The sequence below is a fragment of the Staurois parvus genome, unplaced genomic scaffold (genome assembly GCF_062004578.1).
Source record: "Staurois parvus isolate SC_StPar_1 unplaced genomic scaffold, SC_StPar_1.0 ptg000581l, whole genome shotgun sequence".
Taxonomy (NCBI): domain Eukaryota; kingdom Metazoa; phylum Chordata; class Amphibia; order Anura; family Ranidae; genus Staurois; species Staurois parvus.
The window spans coordinates 9,151,789-9,177,910 of record NW_028318377.1 but is presented as its reverse complement, the minus strand read 5'-3'; the positions used below and the strand labels follow the sequence as shown (position 1 = coordinate 9,177,910).

At 42.6% G+C, this 26,122-nt stretch overlaps 1 protein-coding gene across 2 annotated transcripts in view; it reads right to left on the bottom strand.

Moving 5' to 3' along the window:
• Positions 1-359: 359 nt before the first annotated feature.
• LOC149450183 (threonine synthase-like 2) overlaps positions 360-26,122 on the bottom strand; it is a 40,641-nt gene continuing 14,878 nt past the window's right edge. For both annotated transcript variants that reach the window (XM_089692339.1, XM_089692340.1), the window contains 4 exons: positions 23,836-24,066; positions 18,701-18,846; positions 11,489-11,614; positions 360-2,211 (listed from right to left, as the gene is read on the bottom strand). In XM_089692339.1, coding sequence (XP_089548465.1) covers positions 2,161-2,211; positions 11,489-11,614; positions 18,701-18,846; positions 23,836-24,066 — 554 coding nt within the window. In that variant the 3' untranslated portion in view covers positions 360-2,160. The remainder of the gene's footprint in view (positions 2,212-11,488; positions 11,615-18,700; positions 18,847-23,835; positions 24,067-26,122) is intronic.

Sequence of the window (26,122 nt, the reverse complement as noted above, 5' to 3'; positions counted from 1 at the left end):
ATCCCATGTAAGGTGCTGTGATCTCATGTACCCTGATCCCATTTAAAGCGCTGTGATCCCATGTGCCCTGATCCCATGTAAGGTGCTTTGATCCCATGTACCTTGATCCTATGTAAGGTGCTCTGATCCCATGTAAGGTTCTTTGATACCATGTGCCCTGATCCTATGTAAGGTGCTCAGATCCCAGGTGCCCTGATCCTATGTAATGGGGCCCACTGTGTGCACTGTTCCCAAGTGATGTGCCTTGCTGCCTCCCATGTAGTGTGCTCTGTTGCCCCCCCCCCCCCCCATACTCTGCTTATCTCAAGTTTTATCCAGTGTTTAGCATTTTTTTTTTCAGAAAAAAGCAAGCACAAGTCTTACAATAAACATGTATATTTTAATATTGATTCTATTTTTTAATACTATTTAAAAAATAATTGCTGTTATATCAACAGCTTGCTGATCAAACCAATGTTCTGTGAGTTGTACATCTCAACATTACTTTATGGGTTCCCCGAAATCTTCAACTTTTTCCAGGGGTCCCTTCAATGTAAAAAGGATAAGTAACACTGCTCTGGTGGAACCTAAAGCCCCATATAGCCAGGTTGAATATTGGCTGAAATCAGCTGGTACAGTAGTAGATAACAGCTGACATTTGGTCTGTGTGTACAAGTCATTATTTGACAGAAGCCGATGTCACAGACGGCTTCTGTCGAACGAGCATGCTGGAAAGTCAGTAGCCGACTGACATCCGATCAGTGCTTTCAGCCAATGGCTGCGAGCGCTGATCGTGTGTGTTCTGAAAACAATAGCTCAGTGGGGAGATTGCGGTACTATCATCACATCGATTGTACAAAGAACTTCTCACAAGCTCCTCAGTTTTTTTTTGTTCAGCCCAGATTACAGTGTGTACCAAGGAACCCTGGTTGAGAAAGGCTGCACTAAAGTGTACAGGAGGGTGCACACCTTTTTTTTTCCACAATAGGTATTACAAAGCACATTCTTATTTAAGCTGCACAACTGCTTTAATAGCAGACTTTTCAAAAGTTCCGACCAGGTCAAACCAACCACTTCAGAACATAATATTCAAAAGTTCCGACCAGGTCAAACCAACCGCTTCAGAACATAATATTCAAAAGTTCCGACCAGGTCAAACCAACCGCTTCAGAACATAATATTCAAAAGTTCCGACCAGGTCAAACCAACCGCTTCAGAACATAATATTCAAAAGTTCCGACCAGGTCAAACCAACCGCTTCAGAACATAATATTCAAAAGTTCCGACCAGGTCAAACCAACCGCTTCAGAACATAATACAAAACATGCCCTGGTAGTTTTAATTTCCATACCTAAGGAGTCTAGAGGTCTAAAAATACCATCAATTTTGCCCTGTCTGGAAATAATACAAAATACGGAGCGTGTTTACTGCATAGGTACATTGTTAGACAATAAGCCATTTTTCCATGCAAATTATGCGCAGGTGTAGGAATGCCTTTGAAGCTCATGTGTGGGGCCTTTTAGACATTTTTTTTATTGCATCATACCAAAAGACTGTTATTACCAATCTCACAATCTCTGAAGGGAAGCAGCGATGCTCTGATTAGTTGAATCATTGTTTATTGTGAACTTGATTGAAGGAGTTGTTGATTAGAAGATCTCTCCTCCCCGTAGCCTGGCTTTGGATTGGCTACATCTAGATGGAGCAGTGCTTGCTTCTGTGAAATACTCCATGCTGGCAGTGACCCATCCACCTCCACCAAAAGAAAAACAGCAGAAACGGCTCCATTTCTGCTACTCTGCTGCTGACTAAGGCTGAACAATGCAAGTCTTGCCTGAACCACAATATTCAAAGAATATCTCCAGCCTTGATTGTTATGGCGAACACTCAGGAATTTCCTTCCTCACCTGAGGGCCTGGAAATTAATACTTGATGTGTTTTTAATTTCTTTTTTCTTAACAAGAAAATTGAGTGTTCCTTTTACCCTGTTTAAAACAAGAAGTATTCCCAATCCTTTGGATCCTTCCAAATACAATGTAAGACATCCTTTGGAAACCAGCAACTGGCAATACAGATGGTGCTAGAAGACTATTGGCTTTCGCAAAGAGCTGGTCCGCCATCAGGGGGGCATCAGTAGTAGATGGTGTGGGCGGCCCCTGGGATTAGGGAATTAGTAACTGCCTATCCAAATTTCAAATGAAATCCATGTGGTGGTATGACCCATAAACTGCTCTGTTGAGAAAGGAAGACAAAATATATTAGCAAGGGTAAAGGCAGCTACATGGATTAAGAAGAATATATCTAAGTATGAGCAAAACAGTTTTCACATACCTATAAAATTGTGACATCCACTCTATCTTAGCCTCTTGCCAATGTAACACATATGTGCAGCGGTAAAGAGGGTGGGCTTTAATGCCCACACACTACACATATGTTTCCTTGGGTGACGGGAGTTTCTGTGCTGAGAGTTCACTCAATGCATGCTTTCAGCACAGTCTTTGGCACAGTCTTTGACATCTCCCAGGCACTCTAGTAATGATCGGCACTGTGACAGCCATTCACAGAATGTAGAAAGAACGTCCCAGGTGTCTCACATCCAGCAAAACCCAACAATCTGTATGGTAAAAGCAGCCTCAGCCCAGGCTCCATCCAGGCCATGCGCCTCAACGCGTTTCGCCCTACCCAGTCATGAACATTTCATATGTATTCATTTTTTTAATTGAGGTTTATCACTGTCATAAGAGAGCTCACATTCCCCTTTAATGAGAGCCTAAATGTAAAGATAGGTGCTCTTGAAGGGCTTAGATCTTTAATGTCTCAAGCCCATCTGGATTGGCATAACCCCAAATACCACGAAAACTATCCCAGACTCCTCTGGACTGTCCCAGGATTTTAACAGAATCCTGGTATCCCGTGTGTCTAGGACCGAGAGATGGAGCGCACAGCGCACAGCTCCAGCTCTTTGCAGGCGAACTGATCTCCTGCTTGACAGAGTCTACTCAGTCCAGGTAGCAGAAGGAGGAGGACGAAGAGAGCAGATTCGCGGGACAAGGACTGCAGTGCAAGGTAAGTTTTGTCCACTGACACCATTGTTTACTTTCACCCCCTACTGGGTGCTGTTGTTCCTCCCCACCGCCCTCTGGGTACTATTGTAAACCAGCCCACAGGTCACTACTGATTCCCCCCAATACACACTGGTACCGTTACTGACCGCTATTTTTTCCACACCCAGTTCTGTGCACTACTGTTCTCGCCCACCTTTCACAGTCATCTAGGGTATTTTTATTCCCCTCGCCCTCCGCTGGGCAACATTGTTCTCTCTACTTTGGCTGGGGACTAGTTTTCCCTCAACCCAATCTTTGCATTGTTGTTCCTCCCATACCCTGCTTATAACCTCCCCCCCTCCCCAGAGCATTATTGTTCCCTCCCACCTCCACTGGGCATTATTGTCCCCCTTGCTAAGGTTTACTATTCCCTCCACCACCTTCTTAGCACCAATATACCTTCTGACCCTCTCTGAGCATCAATTTTGCTCCCATTATGTTCCCCGAGCGACGCATAGAGAGGGGGTGTCACTAAACTCATCTGGTCTTCTCACCCTGCAGCTCCCCTGAAGCCAGATCTTCTCCACATCACAAGCACTAGAGCTGCAGCAAGGATTCATGTAGCAGAGCAGCGCTTGTGATATTGATGAGATTGGATGCTAGGGGACGTTGGAGCCACGTTCTTTTTTCACAGACCTGAAGTGAAGATTAGTTAACACACAGTGGACTATCAGCAATGTCCCTGTGCTCCTCACAACGTAAGTCCTGCCCCTTCTAGAACTGTGGGGCATTGTCTATGGGATTGTCCCAGGATTGAAGCATAATCCTGGTGTCCTGCTGATCCAGGTCATGTCCTGAAGTCCAGGGCTGAATCTCTTGTTCCAGCGCTCAGCTCTGATCTATGCACCTACTGCCTGGCAGTGTGATCTCACCAGCAAAGTAAGGGCCCCATGTTACACCCTTCTGACCCCTGTATGTTTCACAGTCCTGACCCTGCACTTTATATGCTGAGTCATATACAGTATGTATAGTACGTGATTACCTAATTCTGACTAAGACATTTATTGTCTCTCTGGTGTCCAGTTGCTAGGTAGTTCCCAATTATTTAAACGAACCAGACAAGGTGTTCACATCTATATCCTGTAAGCAGGGAACTACAGTGGGGCAAAAAAGTATTTAGTCAGCCACCAATTGTGCAAGTTCTCCCACTTAAAAAGATGAGAGAGACCTGTAATTGGCATCATAGGTAGACCTCAACTATGAGAGACAAAATGAGAAAACAAATCCAGACAATCACATTGGCTGATTTGGAAAGAATTTATTTGCAAATTATGGTGGAAAATAAGTATTTGGTCAATATCAAAAGTTCATCTCAATACTTTGTTATATATCCTTTGTTGGCAATGACAGAGGTCAAACGTTTCCTGTAAGTCTTCACAAGGTTGGCACACACTGTTGCTGGTATGTTGGCCCATTCCTCCATGCAGATCTCCTCTAGAGCAGTGATGTTTTGGGGCTGTCGCTGGGCAACACGGACTTTCAACTCCCTCCAAAGGTTTTCTATGGGGTTGAGATCTGGAGACTGGCTAGGCCACTCCAGGACCTTGAAATGCTTCTTACGAAGCCACTCCTTCGTTGCCTGGGCGGTATGTTTGGGATCATTGTGATGTTGGAAGGCCCAGCCACATTTCATCTTCCCTGGCGGCGTAGTGTGTTACTGATGGTAGCCTTTGTTACGTTGGTCCCAGCTCTCTGCAGGTCATTCACTAGGTCCCCCCATGTGGTCCTGGGATTTTTGCTCACCGTTCTTGTGATCAATTTGAACTCACGCGGTGAGATCTTGCGTGGAGCCTCAGATCGAGGGAGATTATCAGTGGTCTTGTATGTCTTCCATTTTCTAATTATTGCTCCCACAGTTGATCTGTCTGGATTTGTGATTGTCTGGATTTGTTTTCTCATTTTGTCTCTCATAGTTGAGGTCTACCTATGATGCCAATTACAGGCCTCTCTCATCTTTGTAAGTGGGAGAACTTGTACAATTGGTGGCTGACTAAATACTTTTTTGCCCCACTGTATATGTAATGATCGAATTTACAATTTTGTTCTTTGTGGCATAGTGACTACAGTATACCTCCCAACTAACCTGGGGACTTTGAAATAAATACAAGGGTCCCACAGACCCACCCTATGTTCTGGCAGTGCTGAATGCTTTTTCCAACAACCCAGCACTGGTATCAAACCTTCAACTAGCATGGTGCCTATACAGGAAGGTGTGGAAAACTATCCACACATCTTGTTTCTGGTCATGTGATATAAGCTGATACTGATCTGGAGTCTGAATTAAAGTTTAGGGGGGCTGGTCTAAAGAGAAGTTTAAAGGGGGTGCTAATCTGGGGCCTGAAAAGTTTAACCTCCTTACATGGGTGGATGGATGTACCAGTACAATCTTTTGTTTGCACACACACAAAGCTCTTACTCCTGCCATTATTAGTCAATGGAGAACATTTAGTAAGGGCACAGAGACGATCAGGGTGGCTCTGTGCCATGGGATAGATGTGATTACCAATCACAGAGATCACCAATGTAAATAGTGTAGTACTGTTTATATTGTTGTTCCCTCCTCTTCCTCTCACTACAGAATGAAGGATTCAAGGAATGAATCAATCCTATGGGAAGGCTGCAATTGAAGGTGGGGGGGGGGGGGGGGGTTAAAAGGCCATTAACCACCAGTCTTTTGGGATTGCTTTTTTGGGTTTTAAAGCGCCGCTCACCACCAGTAATAGGATGTAGGGATTTTAAAGTGCCAGTGATCACCTATGATTGTGGGATTGTTTTGGTGGAGTTTAAATGCCACTGGTCACTAACGTTCTCGGAGTGTTTTGGAAGGTTTGAATATGCCGCGGACCACCAGTGATGCAGGGTGGGGCCTTTTAAAATGCCACTGACCACTAATGATTGTATGACTGGGTGGGTGGAGATGTGTGTGTATTATTGCTATTAAAACTTTAAACTATTGAACACAATGCAATTTAAACCTTTGCACTTTTCATACTTTAAGCGCTTTTCCACTAATAATGAAATTCTAAAGCTGGCCATAGATGAATTGATGGCTAGCCATCGATCAACTTCAGTACAACCAGCCTGTCTGATTTTATGCATGTGAACACTGCCGGTGGGTATATCAGCCAGCATTAATCATTGTGTTCTGCCGCAGGGAAGGCTCCCTGACTACAGAACACAGTAATGCTGTGGGAGGGAATCAGCATTGATGGGGGAATCAAGCACTTTTCTTTCCTTCCACCCATGGTGGAAGAAAAGAAAATTGTATCATCTATGGTCTGCCTGACACTTGTATTCAGGGGGTGACTTTTAAAGTCCAAGCTGACCTTAAAGCAGAACTTCAGATATTGATATTTTCAGGGGCGGACTGACAACTCATGGGGCCCCCGGGCAATAGGGGATCATGGGGCCCCTGTGTCCTCGCCCACATCCAAAAAAGCCTATGAAAAAGCCAATAAAAGGTACCAGGGGCATCTCATGGGGTCCCCTACTGATCCCGGGCCCTCGGGCAGTGCCCAAGTGCTCGAATGTTCAGTCCGCCCCTGGATATTTATACATGGTTACATTGGTCCAACTTGAGCCGCTCAGCATGGGTGCCATTCAGAGATTGCTTTGCATTTTCTGAGCAAGTTTAAAGTGTTCTCTGATTGGAAGAGGTGGAGAAGCGGCATGGTGATATCATAAAACAGCAGCCTGCTTATATAAAGTCCAATATATTTGGCTACTGAATATATATGATTGTTGAATATAAATCGTATTTATAAAAAAAAAAACAAAATAGGAGAAGCCCAATCTAGGAGAAAAAGTAGAAGCGAAAAGGATAAAAGTAGAAAAGGAGGGGTGAGGAAGGGGGAGGTGACTGACAGGGCGCGGTCACAAATCTTAACAAACTGATAATAGTTTGCAGAATTGTGATCTGCTGATATTCAGACTTACAGTTGCAAGAAAAAGTATGTGAACCCCTTGGGATTACGTGGAGTTTTGCATGAATTGGGCATAAAATGTGCTCTGAACGTCATCTAAGTCACAACAATAGAAGAACACAGTCTGCTGAACATAATACTACACAAACATTAGATGCTGCCATGGTTTAATTGCACATAACATGTAAACATTCACAGTGCAGGGAGGAAAAAGTCGGCTTTTGGAGATACTTTTGTAACCCTTTCCAGCTTCATGCAAGTCAACAATTCTTGATCGTAGGTCTTCTGAGAGCTCTTTTCTGCGAGGCATGGTTCACATCAGACAGTGCTTCTTGAAACCAGTAAACCCAAAACAGGTGTGTGTTTTTTAAGGGCAGGACAGCTGTCAGCAACACATCCAATATCATCACACTGATTGGAGTCAAGGTTGGCTCACTCCTGGCTCCAATTAGCTCTGGGAGAAGTCATTAAGCTAGGGCCTCACATACTTTTTCCTCCCTGCACTGTGAATGTTTACATGTTATGTGCAATTAAACCATGGCAACATCTAATGTTTGTGTAGTATTATGTTCAGCAGACTGTCTTCTTCTGTTGTTGTGACTTAGATGACGTTCAGAGCACATTTTATGCCCAATTCATGCAAAACTCCACGTAATCCCAAGGGGTTCACATACTTTTTCTTTCAACTGTATAATTGGTCTCCAAGCTGTGTGTGGCAGTCATGGAAATAAAGTTGACTCAGCCACAATCCCCCCTTTAACAGCTTAAAGCTGAACTCTAGGTACAAAAACGTTTATTGAAATATAATTCTTAACAATGACAAAAGATATAAATCTATTTTGTGTGCATTAAAAGACTTTGCAAACCCAGTTATTACCTGGGTAGAGGTGACATCATCATTGTGCTGTATATAGCCTGTGCAGAGGAAAGAGCTGTGGGAGGGACTGAGCAGGTTCCACCCACCACAGGCTGCCTGCAGAGAACTATAGGAGGGGGCGGACACAAGATCAGTCACCCTGTACAAGAAGGAGAGCAGCAGTGACCGATCTTTATTATCTTGGATTACTGCACAGATCTGGAAGAAATGCACAAGAACAAGCTTCATGTAATAATGAATGTTATGTTTAAACAATATTACATTAATAAAGGATGACTGTACCGTACTCATTTTACTGAAAGTGTTACTAAACCCACAACAGTAAAAAAAAAAGTCTGTATCTGCAGTAAAGCATGCTTGTTATACTCAACTGTCAAGCCAGCAGATCAGTCAGATGGCCGGGAGCCAGCATCGGGAGAGGATCCTTTCTTTTTTTTCTTGTATCGGGTTGGCAGTGGCGGCGGGCATCGTGATTGACATTGGATTTACTTTGGGGGGCATTCTTTTATTTTTCTTCTTTTAATAAAAGACTTGTCAAAGACTATCTCCTGTGTTTTTTCACACTACACTTTTTTTTTTTGTGAATGGGTAGTGGTAGCATGCACCCCATACTCATTCACATGGGGGGGAAGGATCTGGGGGCACCCTTGCTAAAGGGGGCTTCCAGATTCCGACCAGCCCCGCATCCACACACCCCCACAATTCCCAGGGTTGTGGAGAAGAGGCCCTTGTACCCATCAACATGAGGACAAGGTGCTTTGAGGAGGGGAGCCCCCCGGCCCCAAAGTACCCCCCTCATGTTGAGGACATGTGGCCTGCTATGGTTCAAGAGGGGGTGGGAGCTCGCTTATTCCCCCCGTTTGCTGATCTGCCAGGCTGCATGCTCGGAAAAGGGTCTGCTATGGATTTTGGGGGGGTACCCCCACGCTATTTTTTTTTCACTTTTGGCGTGGGGGTTCCCCTCAAAACCCATACCAGACTCAAAGGGCTTGGTATGGATGGAGGGGGGGGACCCCACGCTGTTTTTTAAATTATTTTTTTTAATTGCTGGCAATTCTATCTTTTACATTCAGCTGTCAGTGGGAACCCTGCAGACAGCTAAAACATTAACGCTGCATAGTTTTCACTACTAAAATATTGCATGACTTGATAAAATAACTCACGGGATATTTTAGTAGTGTTTTTTGGTGAATTCAAACTTTTTTTTAAAAATGCTGTGCGGTATCCTACCGCATACTCGGATGTGGTAAGATACCGCTTAGTGAAATGTGCCCAGTGAGCCTCTCACTGGGCCCCCTATCTGGTCTCCCAGGACCCTGCATTCACTATGTCTGGTCTCCCAGTACCCTGCATTCACTATATATGGTCTCCCCGGACCCTGCATTCACTATATCTGCTCTCCCCGGACCCTGCATTCACTATATCTGGTCTCCCCAGACCCTGCACTCACTATATCTGGTCTCCCCAGACCCTGCACTCACTATATCTGGTCTCCCACAGTGCACAGAACATGGAAATGCAATTATTTTAGTAAAGATAAACTGCTAAATACCTTTTCTCATCAGCAGTATATAGCAGTCTTGTGACTGCTATCAGAGCACTAGTTAAAGCTTATTGGAGGAGTTTTCGTTCTGCAATGACTGTCCTATGAGGCTGCATAACCCCTGACCCTCTGCCTGGACAGTGCTGATTGGCTCTGTTCCCGTTCCCGCTGACGAAGTCCGGTCTTAGGATGTAATGTGTACGGGGGAGGAGCCACGCCTATGACGTCACCCGCGGCTATCTTGCATCTATGCACTGTGATCTAGAGCACTCGGTTATGCACGTTTTGCCTCCTTTGTAAGTGTGTTTTTTATATTTTAATAAAAGTATATTATACGGAGAGCACTATCCTTCTGTTTTTGCCTCTTTCCATATGTAGTTTGATTGATAACATACAGTTCGAGACTGAATGGAGCCTTCAGTTCTTACATGCCCCAGAAGGGAAATGCGATTTTTGACCTTTTTTTGTCATACCCCGAAGGTGAGCGTTTAATTTCGTCTGGTGACTGGGAGGGTACACTATCTACACTTGGACTCGGGGTGCTCACAGCTCAGCCACTACTGACTACCAACAAAACAGTCCATCTGGGATTTTCCTCTGACACCTATAAAGTCGCCATAAAAATGCACGTTTTTCCACGTTCTTTACATTAGTGTTGTTTTGTTGCGTTTAGACACGTTTTTTACACATAAAAAATGTTGGCTCAAAAACACCAGTTTGCTGCGTTTTACTGCATTTACCGGCGTTAGAGCATTTTTACAGCTAAAAAACTCCTCTTGAAACCCACTAGTTTTGGGGTTTTTCCAGCCAGAAAATTCCCCTTCCAAAAAAACGCTGAGTAAAGCCTATGGGGATGATTTACTAAAGGCAATTAGACTGTGCACTCTGTAAGTGCAGTTGCTCCAGAGCTTAGGAAATGAGCAGCAGCTCAGCTGACTTCCATCATCCAATCATGTACAAGCAAAAGTGCTGGTTTTTTAGTTTCTTTGCATGTAAGGCTGGCCATACATTATACAATTTTCTTGAGGTTTTTGGTTTAGATTTACAAAAAAAACATATAATAGGAGGTCAAAACTAACAACACTTTCAATTGTATCCAATTAGGCTGGTCATACATTATACAATTTTCTGTCCATTTTCCTTTAGATTTACCTTCAACTATGTAGCGCATGGCTTAAATAAAACTTTAACTTATGTAGCGCATGGGCCTGCCTAATTGGATACAACTGAAAGTGTTGTTTAGGTTTGACCACATATTATATGGTTTTTGGTAAATCTAAAGTAAAAATCTCAAGAAAATTGTATAATGTATGGCCAGCCTTAGGTAAGCTCTTGCACTACATAGTTAAAGGTAAATCTAAAGGGAATTGGGCAGAAATTGGACAGAAAATTGTATAATGTATAGCCAGCCTTAGGTAGGCTCTTGAGCTACATAGTTGAAGGTAAATCTAAAGGGAATTGGGCAGAAATTGGACAGAAAATTGTATAATGTATGGCCAGCCTAATTGGGTATTCTTGGCAAAGGGAAGCTTTGCCTCATTTCCTAAGCTCTGGAGCAACTGCACTTGCAGAGTGCACAGTCTATTTGCCTTTAGTAAATCATCCCCAATGTGTCACATAGGAAAATTGTCATAGGATAACATGCTGGGGAGTTTACTGGCTGTAAAAAAAACCCCCCAAAAACAGCAGCACACGCCCAATGCCCATGAGGCCTGGAAGTCCAAACCATGTAAAAACCAAAATGTTGGCAGCCCAGTGAAGTGGATTTACTAAAGACAAATAGACTGCATTTTACAAGTGCAGTTGTTCCAGAGCTTAGTGAATGAGGGGAAGCTCTGCTGACTTCCATCATCCAATCATGTGCAAGCAAAAATGCTGTTTTTTATTTTCCTTGCATATGATTGGGTATTCTTTGCAAAGTGAAACTTCACTTAACTTACTAAGCTCTGGAGCAAATGTAATTTCAAAGGGTACAATCTATTAGCCTTTAGTAAATCCACCCCAATATGTAAAACAGAAGCAACTAAATAACGAATGTTTAATTATAATGCCTATAATCTACCTTTTGGTGAAGGTCTGCTGGTAATCGGAGCTGTTTTTTAGCGTTGAATTCTTCCATCATGGCTTTAATTTTTCCACAGTCCCCATCAGCAACTAGCCACAATATCCTTTCCATGTTGTAAGGCTCCTATAAAAGATAAAACATGAATTGATGTTCTTTTTAGTGGACCAAGAACAGTGTCAGTCGATAAGTGATTGGCGTCTTCTGTTCCCAGATTAATCAGAGATCAAAATTATGAGTTCTAGCAGCAAGACTTAGGCCCCTTTCGCATGGGCAATCAAATCAGGTCCAACTGTCAGTTTTTCCGGTAGACCTGGCACCTCGTCAGAAGGTCCATGTATACCTATGGACAGTGGGGGTAAAAATGGATTTGTGTCCATTTACACCCGCCTACCTCCTGGTCCGATCGGGTCAGAAAGGAATCTATCCACTTCCATTTAGGCAGAGCGGATCGGAGGGAAGTGGGGTGTAAAAAGGACAGTGGAGTCTATTAACTACCAGTTGCCCATAGAGCAGAGCAGGTTCTGTCTGTGTCTGCTCTGCAGAAACTGAGTGGTCACTCTGCAGATAGTGAGTGGACATGGATGTGTCATCTAGTGCAGAAAAAATATTTGTGCGGAAAAAAAAATTTTTGTTGTGATAGTCCCACTCCAAATATATTAGATAGGATATAATAGATAGGATAAAGTCCTTATTCCAAGACCCTTGACCAGAATTCACACCCATTTGTGGTATTATCACACACCGCACTCCCCAGATATAGGTGAATGAAATGCCATAAATTTTATGGACTCATGAATCCAAGATCCTCCTCGGATCAGCCTCCAATCTCAAGGTTTAGGCAGAAATCCCCAGTTGTAGGTAAGACTATTGCCTTTCACTCAATGCCTCAGAGATCCACAATGCAATTTGAATCAGCCTCCAACCTCCAGGGCGAGCAAAGATCACTGGTCAAAGGTCTTGGAATAAGGACTTTATCCTATCTATTATATCCTATCTAATATATTTGGGACCATCTCAACAAAAAAAAAATTTCTGCAGAAATATTTTTTTTCTGCACTAATTGAGTTTTTGTGAGTTGATATATATGTATATCTAATATTTGTTTGTGCTGTTTTATATATATTTTTTTTATTTTTATTAATGATATCACTAAGGAGCAGCAACATTTTACATAGTAGCCTCCCTAGCGGTCTCATTATGTTCATATTTCTGTGCTCAAAGCGGTACATTTTTTTGCATGGAAATATGTCATTTTTTTATTGTAGGGCTGTAATTCTCTTAATAACTCACTGAAATCTGTCTGAACAAGAGTCTAGTAAACATCCCGGGTATGTTAAAATTTGAAACGCGAAATCATAAATTATAATTTAATAAATAATTATAAAAAATAATATAATAATAATAAATTTAATTCAATAATGTAATCAAACCAAAAACACTGAAATTTGAAATATAGCGCCAAGTTTGCACATCACTGAGCAAAGTCATAAAATCGTTTTCAGTGTCTGATGACGAATTTCCCCACGAATCATTATCACTCAATTCTGCAAGTGGTTCTGATTTACTATCGCTGTTCTCTAGCTGGTCTAAAACCGATTTTGACCTAAAGGGACGCTTTTTGGACGCCATGGACGTTTCTCAGTTTCCAGGCAGAAAGAACAGTCAAAATGCAGGCAGGGCACAGGACAAAGCACTCGGGACAAAATGTATGTGAAATGGTTTGATACAGGAATGTTATACTATGTGATTTTAATGTATTTAGGGAATGTCACTTTTTAAAATTTTTAAATTTCCTGTTGGTTACATCCCGTAAGTCCCGTACGTCCCGACGTCACAGGGAATGGAACCCGGAAGACAGATGCCGGCATCGGCCGGAGGAGATGGCTGGGGAAGCTGCAGGGGGGACATCGCGGGAGCGCAGGACAAGGTAAGTGATCGAGGGATCCCGGAGCAACGCTGCAGTGTATTCCCAAGTGTAGCTCGGGGTTACCGCATGTGGTGCTGAAACTTTACCCCGAGCTACACTCGGGAATACCGCTAGGGAGGTTAAGAATTATTTCACATAATTTTTTGGTGCTGGTGATTTTCTGTTATTATGGATGTGTCATCTGCTCGCTCTGCACCAATCAGCAGGGGACCTGTGAGCTGATCCCCTGCTGATAAGAATGGAATCCACCTCATGTGAAATGGGGTTTACAGCAAAAGTCTGGAAAGGTGGTTGTGCCTTCAATTTTGTATTGGGTGACTGGCAGTAAAATATTAATTGCATTCTGCTATTTCTCCACTAGATGTCAGCAGAGAACAGATCTTTAAAGCTGAATTCAAGGTATGTGGTGAGTAGTGACATTGATCCAGCTTGGACAATACAATTACAATACAAATGAATACAGGAGGAATCAGAGGGCCCTGCGTAAGCATGTATGTGCCATTTCTGGAAAATCCCCCTGGAGACAGAAATCACTGTAGTAGGCACAGCTACTACAGTGATTGCTGCTAGCTCCTGGATCCCATGCCAAGTGGTTGCTGTGCTGCTTAGTGAACACAGGAGGCTTCCACCTGTGGCATCTTGTGAAAAACATAAGATTTGTTTGCACAGGTGGAAGCCACATTTGGTAGTTCACACATATGAATGGATGTTTTATAATTAATATAAGTGTGTTTACAATTAGCACAAGACACTTTAGGATTTGCACTATATAGGTTCTAAGGGGGATATTTATAGAGCTGTCCACCCAATCTCAGAAAAAAAATGGAACAGGTTAAAAGGATAAGTTCACTTTTTTACAAAAAATAAACAATTGAGTACTGTCCGTGATACTTTTTTATTTGCACTAACATACAATTTTGAGGACAAGCTTTTGGGGTATGTCCCATCATAACGGTACTACTTGGACCTTGAAGAAGGGGACATACTCCGTGCAAATAAAAAAAAGTATCACAGACAGTACTCAATTGTTTCTGTCGCAAATGCACTAATACGGCTGCAATCACCTCTAACAAAAAATAATAAATGCACATTTTATTGCAGGTAATAAAAATGTGCATTTACTATTTTTTGTTCTGTGAGCCTGGAAAGCATTGCACCAGCAGATCGCCGGTGCCATGCAGAACTGCAGACTGTCGGTGTAAGCTGTCTGCTCGTACATCATATGGGCAAGCAGATACACACTGACAAAGAATCAATGAACTACCAGAGCACTCAACAGAGCCGTGGTAATTAATTGAGAACTACAAGACAACAGCCACAGAGGATGTGGGAACTTGTATTCTTCCCATTCACAGCATACTGTGAATGAGTGACACAGGAAGGCAGAGTCCTGCACAAACACTTTTTTTTAAATTGTGACAGCTAGTGGGGGAAGGGGAGGGGGCTGTCACATTGGGGGAGTGGGGGCCAGTCCTTCCAGAACATGTTACACCCAGAATATGGGTATAACATGTAACATGTTACGAAAGGTGTACTTATCCTTTAAGATGTATGAAAACTGTAATAATGAACATCTCTTATTTGCACCTTTTTAATTTGTCAATTATACAATTGTAAGTGATTTGTTATATCTGATTGATAATATCACTTGATCCTGGAAATATCCAAGGTTGTCCTGTGCATACTTCCTCTTATCTTAAAGTTTTACTAAACCCTGGACCCTGCATTCACTATATCCGGTCTCCCCGCACCCTGCATTCACTATATCTGGTCTCCCTGGACCCTGCATTCACTATATCTGGTCTCCCCGGACCCTGCATTCACTATATCTGGTCTCCCCGGACCCCGCATTCACTATATCTGCTCTCCCAGGACCCTGCATTCACTATATCTGGTCTCCCCGGACCCTGCATTCACTATATCTGGTCTCTCCGGACCCTGCCTTCACTATATCCGGTCTCCCCGGACCCTGCATTCACTATATCCGGTCTTCCTGGACCCCGCATTCACTATATATGGTCTCCCAGGACCCCGCATTCACTTTATCTGGTCTCCCCAGACCCTGCATTCACTATATCTGGTCTCCCCGGACCCGGCATTCACTATATCCGGTCTCCCCGGACCCGGCATTCACTATATCCGGTCTCCCCCGGACCCTGCATTCACTATATCCGGTCTTCCTGGACCCTGCATTCACTATATCCGGTCTTCCTGGACCCCGCATTCACTATATATGGTCTCCCAGGACCCTGCATTCACTATATCTGATCTCCCCGGACCCTGCATTCACTATATCCAGTCTCCCACACTACACACAACATGGAAATGCAATTATTTTAGTAAATTTAAACTGCTAAATACCTTTTCTCATCAGCAGTTAGAGCAGTCTTGTGATTTTTATTAGTTTCCAGCTAAAGCTTGTAGGAGTTTTCTTTTTGCTCTAGTAGGATGCAGAACCCCTGACCTCTGTCTGACCAGTGCTGATTGGCCCTGTGCTCATCACATGCACTCTCCCAAGAAAAAAAAAAACCTCTCTAGTAATACACACCAAACTGAGCATGTGCAAAATACCTATGGTTCAGTCTGTCTTATCAGGAGATAAGAGGTGGTCGCTTGAAAAAGGGGAGGAAGAGAGAAGATAGGATCAAACATCCTTTTTACACAGTGCAGATGATTAACCCCTTAGGTTCCACAGTGAGTATAACAAGCATGCTTTACTGCATATACAGGCTGATTTTACTGTTGTGAGTTTAGTAACACTTTAAGGAGAGAAATTAGCCCTCCTAGTCCTTATCTTTGGAATACAGAATAATTACTGTCTTTGTCAGCCATTCTCAGCTGAGGGTTCCTCCAGAGGTTGCTGGAAGTTTCTTGAGCTGTGTCCCTTATCATGGTGCCTTCACAGTTGCAGGTCCATAACCACTTTGCAGAGTCAGTAGAAAGACACCAATGATCTTTTTAGCTGACTGTAAGGGCGTCATTGAAGCCACCACTCTAAGGAGGGCAATCTTCCCACTGACCACCAAGGTACGAGACATTTTTCCAATAGACCCAATTGACTATTCATACCAAGGGTTCCATGAGACCTACAAAATTATTTCACAGATTCCTCTGGGGTTAATAGGTTGCGAAAGGCTGCTCTATGTTGTACAGATGAAAACAGTGGAAGAGGTTGAGTTGTTTAATAACAGACAACTGAGCAGGGCTGACACCACTCAGTCCACAAAAATGTTGCGTGTTGTCAGCTTACAACAGGAATTAGTTGTTGAATGCATTTCTGCAGATCAAGAGGTATTTTTTCCACTTGTAGGGTCTCGAACAACTTGAGCACCAGCCTGTAGTACCCCTTCATTAGAAGGCCATTTTCAGGTTTCATTGATAGTTTGACTGACAATTACTCATGTCATGACACACTGTACAAACATTAATTTTGTATATATCATTTATATAGGTAGAGCTCTCTTTTCAGGGTATTTAGAAACCATTGTTTTGTTTTTTTCTTTATTTTTTTACTATAAAAAGGAAGAAAAAAAAAGACTGAAAATGTTGCAAAAATGGTTTCCCCTACTTTTGTTATAATAAAAACACCAGGACAGTATGGAAAACCTCACAAATGACCTCTTTTTGGAAAATAGACACTGCAAGGTGATCTCTTTTTTGCAACAATTTTTTTGGAATCGAAGAAACATGCCGGTAATGACGGGGTTAAAGCATGGTGCTTGATTGTGGTGCATGAGATGCATTAAATGTACAATTCATACACCAGGAGAAGAGGTGTTGAAGAGGTTATTGTACAAATCACATACAATGGGAAGGTGGAGATTAGGGGGTCAGTGTGTAGGATAAGGAAGGTGAAAGGACACATAGAGAGACAGGCTGAAGATCAGATGTGTAGGGGAGGGGAAAAAGAGTGAAAAGCCTAAAGAACACATTCCCACACTTAGTGAAAATTCTTCATCATGGATCATCTACTACTTCTGATCCATTTATTCCCCCTTCACAGATTACGGTCTTTGCTTCATAAATGACTACTCTTCCTGCTCCTACTCTAAATTCCTCCATTGCAAAAGGAAGGGGCGGGATCAACAATGCAAACAGTAATGTGTTTACATTTGTGTTCCCTGTAATTGGTCAGTACAGCAATCACAAGGTACAGAGCTGATCAGATCAGCTCTATACTATACACTCTGTCTCTGAACAGACTTGTCTGCTGACAGCTCGCAGCTATCAATGGGTGTAACAGCCATCTAGGGGGTGCTTTGTCCAATGTCATTTATAAATGGTAATGAATGACATTGTGCTACTCCACCGTCCATTATTGGATACAATGATGGAAACATAAACATTCAAGAACTGAACATATGAGAAATCAGAGACCTTCACTGCCATATCTAATATACTTTAGTTCTAATAGTTCACTTACATAGACACAAGATTATTTTGCTTAAACATGGACATGGGGGATATCCTCTTAAAGCTCAACTCCGGGCAGATATAAAAGACACAAGTTAATGCATCTCTGTAATCATAAGTACATCCATATATGCATTTTTAAACACTGCATGTACCTAAATCTGACTGTATCAGCCTCATGCAGTCCCTGTACAGCAGAGCTCAGACCAGGGTTGGGAGAAGCAGTATAAGTAGCATGCTAATAGGAGGTGAGAGCAGAGTGATGAAGAGTCTAGGGTTTTTTTAATCAGTTAATTATTAAAAAACATCATTTAAAAGAAACATACAAAAATTAAATTAACAGTATATTAATAAAACATTAAAATTATTTTATTTTATAAAAACATTAATGAAAAATATTTTTTGAATCACTTTTTTAATGAAGAGTCATCTTTCTGCTGCTTGTCCTTTTACTGTCAAATCACAGGGTGATGTGGGGTGGACATATGTAAATGTTATGGAAGTGGAGCAGAGAATTTCAGGTCTTATGTCCTCCAGGCATGGTTGTGTTTTGTGGCAGAGCTGTTTGAATCTCAGAACTGGTTGGACAGAAAGACAAATGCTTTGAAAGATTAAACCGCTCCCTTACATCTATTTCCATTCCATTCATCTATAGACCTGCAGATGCAATGCTTAGGATCCATAAAGGATGGAAACACTACAATAGCATGTGACAAAAATGAAATGTGGAGATGGGTTGGACTTTGCCAGAAAGTGGGCCCATTGGCCGGTTTTCTGGATTGACTTGCCCAGGCTGCTGTTCCTGCCACCTCTACAAGATAAGCACTCTGAAAACATATAGAAGGTGTCAGCTGTATAACATTTAATACCTGGATATCCATTGCAGAGGCTAATGTCATCTCTGTTTCTCCCAATGAGAAGTCTCCATGTTGAATGGCTCTGTGAATGATATCATTTTTATTTACAGCAGCAACCAGCTGGATGGGCAGCCCCATCTTCTGAGCAATGCAGCCGGCTGTGAGAGGAAACAGAACAGAAAAAGGTAAGTCTGCACAATAGTTCTGCCTATCTCACATAACAATCACATAAAACTGAAAGATATTCTCACCGACTAGAAAAATAAGTGGAGATCAGTGTCAAGGGTGATAATGTGATGTGACAGGACCATGTGAAGTCTAAGGGGGGGATTTACTAAAACTGGAGCACTCAAAATCTGGTGTAGCTGTGCATGGTAGCCAATCAGCTTCTAAATTCAGCTTGTTCAATTAAACTTCGGCAAAAACAACCTGGAAACTGATTGGTTTCTATGCAGAGCTGATTTTGTACTCTCCAGCTTTAGTAAATCTACCCCTTACTCTTTCCTTACCGGCTTGGGCAATCCATGGACACTCTGTGGCCCCTTAACGCCAGTGCTCCTGTAGTTTCCTAAGCAGAAACCTCCAGACATTGCCCCTCCAAGACACCCTGTGAGCATCCCAGCCTGGCCTAATTTGAACCCAGGCTCTTCATCTGAAGCGGCAGTTTCGTCCAACCATCCTTGGTCCTCCTTATTCTCCTTGGCCATGTCCAAGCATAGTCCTACAAGTGAACAGCCAGCCATGTAGGGTAATGGTGGCAGCAAGCGTTATGAGTTACAACAATTCCTTTAATACAAGGAAAGGTGGAGAGGGAGAGACCAGTGGCATAGCAGTGCATAGAACATAGTCCCAAAATTCCTCTAAGGGTGGAATACGATTTGTCTTACCCCATCAAGTGGGAAAAGTCCTTATGCTCCCCCTGGAGGGAAAGCTTATGTGGAAAGGCTTACTGTTTACATGAAGGCTATGAACAGGTCCAAGGCGAGAACTACTACTTGCTTCTTTCCACAGCTTGAAGGCCTTTTTCACTATCCCATCAACCTAATTAAATAGCCCTCCAGGAACATCCCAGATGGGTAGAACCATTTTTCTAAACCTTTTAAAAGTCAAGACATCCTTTAAAATTATAGATGATCTCAAGGCACCCCGTTCTAAAATGTAAAAATCTAAACTAATCGATTTACATAATACATCAACATCCACACACATAAGACACCCAACATTAGAGGTGATTTATTTTTTCAAAGCAATTACTCTTATATAGACTGGTACTGACTAGTATTCCAACATTGCTTCCTTATTCTCTCTCACCAATTCAGTTAACATGAACCAGTGCTGACAGAGTGGGGTGGGGGAAGGGTTAAATAAAGATGCCTGTAGGTGTCTGATGTTCTCCTTATCAACCAATGATGTCAGTGATTGTTAGAATGCTGGTGACTGGCCTGCACAGTTAATTAAAAACGATGGGTTTGTGTAACAAAAAACAGGCTTAATCTACCCACTGGGTTGTACACAATTTTGGGGCAGTTTTTAGGCATTTTCCAAGGCACCCTTGAAGAACCCAAAAAGGCACCCTGGTAGAAAAAGGCTGGGGTAGAGCATGGGTGCTGAGCAACTTAAGGTGGAGTTCCGACTTTAAAGTGGAACATAACCCATCAATGTAACGGTTTCCCAGAACTGTTGTAATCAAAGCATGCTGTGAATGACAGCTCTCAACTGAACTGACAAGCCATAAATTGTCTGGTGTCATAACTGATCAAATGTGCAGAACCATGGCAACTGCAGATCAAACAGAGGCTAAATGGCAGCTTCCTTATATCAAAATTAATAACCAAGTTACACTTCCCAGTGTTAATGAGGAGGTGGAAACTCAGCTCCTTGCACAGATCGAAAGGGCTGGGACAGTGATAGTAATTGGGGATTTTAACTACCTGGAAATTGGCTGGAGTAATGGTACTGCAGGAACAGTTAAAGGGAAAACATTTTTAAACCTACTACAGGACAAGTTTATGGTACAGTTAATAGAGGCCCCTACTAGGAACGATGCTCTGCTGGACCTGGTAATCTCAAACCAGAGCTTATTACTAATGTCCATATAAAAGAACATCTGGGTAGCAGTGACCATTACATGATTTCATTTATTGTTAGCTGTAAACAGCAAGCACATACGGGAAAAATAAAAAGGCTCAATTTCAAGAGATCTAATTTTTCAAGGCTGGGATCTGCTCTCCAAGCCTTAGACTGGGAGGGAATATTGGCATTGATGAACACAACACAGAAATGGGAGTTCTTCAAAGACTGTATGTGAACATACTGCAAAATATATTCCCATGGGGAACACATTTAAAGGGCTAAAAATCAAATCTATGTGGCTTACGGCCAAAGTTAAAAAGGCTATAGATAATAAGAAAAGAGCTTTTAATAAATATAAAAATGGTATACTTGGATTTTGCAAAAGTGTTTGACACACACGGCTAATGTGTAAGGTAAAGTCTACAGGCTTGAAAACATCCGTATGTAAATGGATAGAAAACTGGCTAAAAGATTGTATTAAAAGAGTAGAGGTTAATGATTCATACTCTGAATGGTCTGGGGTCATCAGTGGTGTACCCCAAGGTTCAGTGTTGGGACCCTTACTTTTTAATATATTTATAAGCGATATAGGGTCTGGGATTATAAATCCCATTTCAGTCTTTGCAGATGACACCAAGCTGTGCAGTGGAATAACGTCCTTACAGGATGTCTCCAACTTACAAGCCGACCTCAATGCTCTGTGTAATTGGGCAACTATGTGGCAAATGAGATTTAATGTTGATAAATGTAAGGTTCTGCACTTGGGGGCTAAGAATATGCATGCATCATACATACTGGGGGGGGGGTACAACTGGGGGAATCAATGGTGGAGAAGGATCTGGGGGTTCTGGTAGATCACAAGCTTAATAATGGCATGCAATGCCAAGCTGCGGTTTCTAAAGCGAGCAAAATCCTCTCTTGTATTAAAGAGGTATAGACTCCAGAGAGAGATATCATATTACCCCGGTACAAATCATTAGTAAGACCTCATCTGGAATATACAGTTCAGTTTTGGGCACCAATTCACAAAAAGAATATTGGGGAACTGGAGAAAGTACAGAGAAGGGGAACCAAACTGATAAGAGGCATGGAGGAGATCAGCTATGAGGAAAGATTAGAGGAACGGAATTTATTCTCTCTTGAGAAGAGGAGATTAAGGGGGGATATGATCTCCATGTATAATACATAAGGGGGGATATGATCTCCATGTATAATACATAAGGGGGGATATGATCACCATGTATAATACATAAGGGGGGGTATGATCTCCATGTATAATACATAAGGGGGGATATGATCACCATGTATAATACATAAGGGGGGATATGATCACCATGTATAATACATAAGGGGGGATATGATCTCCATGTATAATACATAAGGGGGGATATGATCTCCATGTATAATACATAAGGGGGGATATGATCTCCATGTATAATACATAAGGGGGGATATGATCTCCATGTATAATACATAAGGGGGGATATGATCACCATGTATAATACATAAGGGGGGATATGATCACCATGTATAATACATAAGGGGGGATATGATCACCATGTATAAATACATCAGTGCTTCATATAGTGAACTCAGTGTACAGTTATTCAGGTCATCACAGAGGACAAGGGGGCACTCTTTAAGTCTGGAGGAAAAGAAATTTAATCTCCAAACACAGAAAGGTTTCTTCACAGTAAGAGCTGTGAAAATGTGGAATAGACTCCCTCAAGAGTTGGTTCTGGCCAGCTCAGTGGATTGCTTTAAAAAAGGCCTGGATTCTTTCTTAGATACACAGAATATAACTGGATACTAACATTTGAAGGTAAGCTTGATCCAGGGAATATCCTATTGCCTCTCGGAGGATCAAGAATGATTTTTTTTCCCAGCAGGAGCAAATTGGATCATGCTTTGCTGAGTTTTTTTTTTTGCCTTCCTCTGGATCAACTCTGGGTTTAGGATTATAACTTTTTTTTTTTCTATGGTTGAACTGGATGGACTTTTGTCTTTTTCCAGCCAGACTAACTATGTAACTATGTTGTAGAGATCTCTTGTGGTGGCTCAAGGAAGTACAACAGGAATCTCCACTGCACCCCCGTATGAAACTTAGCCCTGAAGTCTGGGAAGTCACACTTTAAAGCGGAACTTAACTGTATCTGACCACTGAAAACACCATTTAGTTCATAAAGCATGCTCACCCATCCATCCATTTCTCCATGCTTTATTTTGTTGAGAAATTATTTTGAAAACCATCCCTCAGCATTTCTAGCCACAGCCTTGTGTAATGGCCAGGCGGACTGGCCATTTGGAAACTCCAAGGGCCCAGGGTCAGTAGGGGGCCCCATGAGATGCCCCTGGTAACTTTTTCATAGGCTTTTTTGAGTGTGGGCAAGGACACAGGGGCCCCATGATCCCCTATTGCCCAGGGGCCACATGAGTTGTCATTCCCCCCCTGGTAATGGCAGATGATTCATGTAACATTTACTTCCTGGAATCCATCTGTCCTTAGTTCAGGCATGCAGGCAGGAGTGTGTGCTTACTGAGAAAGCTCCTCCTCCAGATGAAAGAAAACAAAATGCTCATTAAAACTCCTGGGATGTATGGCATCATTTTGGTCTAGGCCAGAAACCAGGAAGTAACTGAAGAAAAATTAAAAAACAGTAACTATATTAATATGATCTATTTACTAATGCTAGCAGCATAAGGATTAAAATAGTTAAAGTGATTCTAAAGGTTCGTTGTTTTTTTTTTTTTATAACAAACATGTTGTACCTGTGAAGGGATGGATGCTGATCAACCGACCCCAGGAGTCCAATAGTTGAGGAATAGCCTCAGCCGCCATTCTGGCCACACCCTCTGATGCATTTCACCCTACCCAACGGGGTTTGGTCACAGAGGTTATGACAAACATGTTGTGCTTACCTGCTCTGTGCTGGTTTTGCACACAGCAACCAGGGTCCTCTTTTTCCCCCGCCAGCGCTCCTGGCTCCTCCCCCTTGACCAGTGCCCCCCCCCATAGCAAGCCATTTGCTGTTGGGGTACTGGTGCGTGCTCGCTTCATGTTACCCATCTCTTACCTGTAATATTCCCTGCTCCACCTGTTGGTACGACTATCTCCACTGGGCGCAGTATGTCTTCCTCTGATGCTGGAGCACATCGGAAGTACCCGTAGATGAAATGGGCTACCTGGACCATCACTCGAGCCCAGTTTACAGAATTAGTGCTCATTAAGTTATGCTTGCTTGCAAAACTTGTGTCTGCGAAGAGTTTTCTTACAGGTACATCCAGCTCATCCGATGTTCCTTCAACTGCCAAGGAACAGGAGAAAATTTAGAAGAGTTGCATTTTATGTGAATTATTAGGTTGCTCATGCGTATGGAGGATGTACAATATCTCACACATTCCAATGTAATCACTTATGCAGGCCATAGATGGGTCAAAAATTGGCCAATTTTTTTGGCGAAAAAAAAATCAGACGATTTTCACACCATTAGTGGATTAATTGGTCGGCCGTTTTTCAGGGTTTTGGCACATTTTTTTTATCGGTAAAGTTGGAAAATTCACGGCCGATTTTCCTGGCAATGATGGGCAAATCGGCCGATCGTTTTACCGATAAAAAATCTGCACATGAGCTGTGACCTGCAAGAAGAAGAAGAAGAATAGTCCGCTTTTATATTTTATATTAAAAGTCTTGCAGTTGCAAAAATGTATCTATTTGTATCCGAATAAAAATATCTGTATCTGAAATAGATACAATGTTGCAACCGCAAGACTTTTTCATGTAACATATAATAGCGGAGCTCTCTGCAAGGGACAGAAGTAAAAATGCCGGCCGTAGACGGGACAAAAAGTGGCTGATTTTTTTACCATTGGTGGTAATGTCGGCCGATTGAACGACCGATTTTTTTTTTTTTTTTTTAAATGGCCGATTTTCAACCCGTCTATGGCCTGCATTAGTAATCAGATTGTTTCTCATCCCCAGGTCTCCCCTACATACAGATCTGCATTGTGAAGCTTCAGGGAGTCGTGCTGTAGCACTCTGTTCCCTGCGGCCCCTACTCCCCTCCTGTCCATCCTAGGTGCATGTATGTGACATCACCTGGGATGGAGAAGAATGGAGGGGCTGGTGAGGACCAGGACTCCCAAAACCTACTCTACAGTATATTGCCATCTCCGCTTGCTGTGCTCGGCCGCTACAGTCCCTCATGTAATGTGCCCTTCTGCTCCCTCCCATGTAATTATTATTATTATAATACAGGATTTATGTAGCGCCAACAAATTGCGCAGCGCTTTACAAAATGAAGGTAGACATTACAGTTACAATACAATTTGGTACAAGAGGAAACAGAAGGCCCGGCTCGTTAGAGCTTACAATCTAGGAGGAAGGGTTGAGTGATACAAAAGGTAATAGCTGTGGGGGGATGAGCTGATGGAGGAAATAAATGGTGGTTTACTAGGTAGAAGCAGGATAGACTTATTTAAAGAGAAAGGTTTTCAGGGATTGTCTAAAGGTGGATAGATTAGGAGACAGCCGGACAGATTGGGGTACGGAGTTCCATAGGATGGGAGAAGCTCGGGAGAAGTCCTGGAGGCAAGCACGGGAGGAGGTGACACGGGAACTAGAGAGCAGAAGGTCTTGGGAGGATTGAAGAGAGCAGTTTGGTTGATATTTGGAGACCAGGTAGGTGATGTAGCTGGGGGCAGAGTTGTGGATGGCTTTGTAAGTTGTTGTTAGTATTTTGAATTTTATTCATTGAGCGAGTAGAAGCCAGTGGAGGGATTGGCAGAGAGGGGTAGCAGACACTGAATGGTTGGTAAGTATTCATGATGGGGGGATAGTCTATGTAAAGGTAAGCCAATGAGGGGGGAGTTGCAGTAGTCAAGTCGAGAGATGACCAGGGAGTGAATTAGGAGCTTTGTGGTGTCATTGGTTAATAAGGGGCGTATTCTGGAGATGTTGCGGAGGTTGAGGCGGCATGATTTGGACAGGGATTGGATGTGAGCCTGAAAAGATAGTTCAGTATCCAGGGTTACCCCTAGCACCCTGGCATGTGGGGATGGGTTGATAGTCGTGCTATTGATCCTGACTGAGAAATCAGGGGAAGAGACACGTGGGGGAGGAAATATTATGAGCTCAGTTTTGGATAGATTGAATTTTAGGAAGAGGTGTGACATCCAGTCTGATATATCTGTTAGTAAATCGGTGATACGTGAGGAAACTGATGGGGTGAGCTGAGGAGTAGAGAGATAGATTTGTGTGTCATCAGCATAGAAATGGTGTTGGAAACCATGGGAAGCTATCAGCTGACCCAAGGATGAAGGAAGATGTAATATAGCCTGCTGCTGACTCCATGTACAAAATAA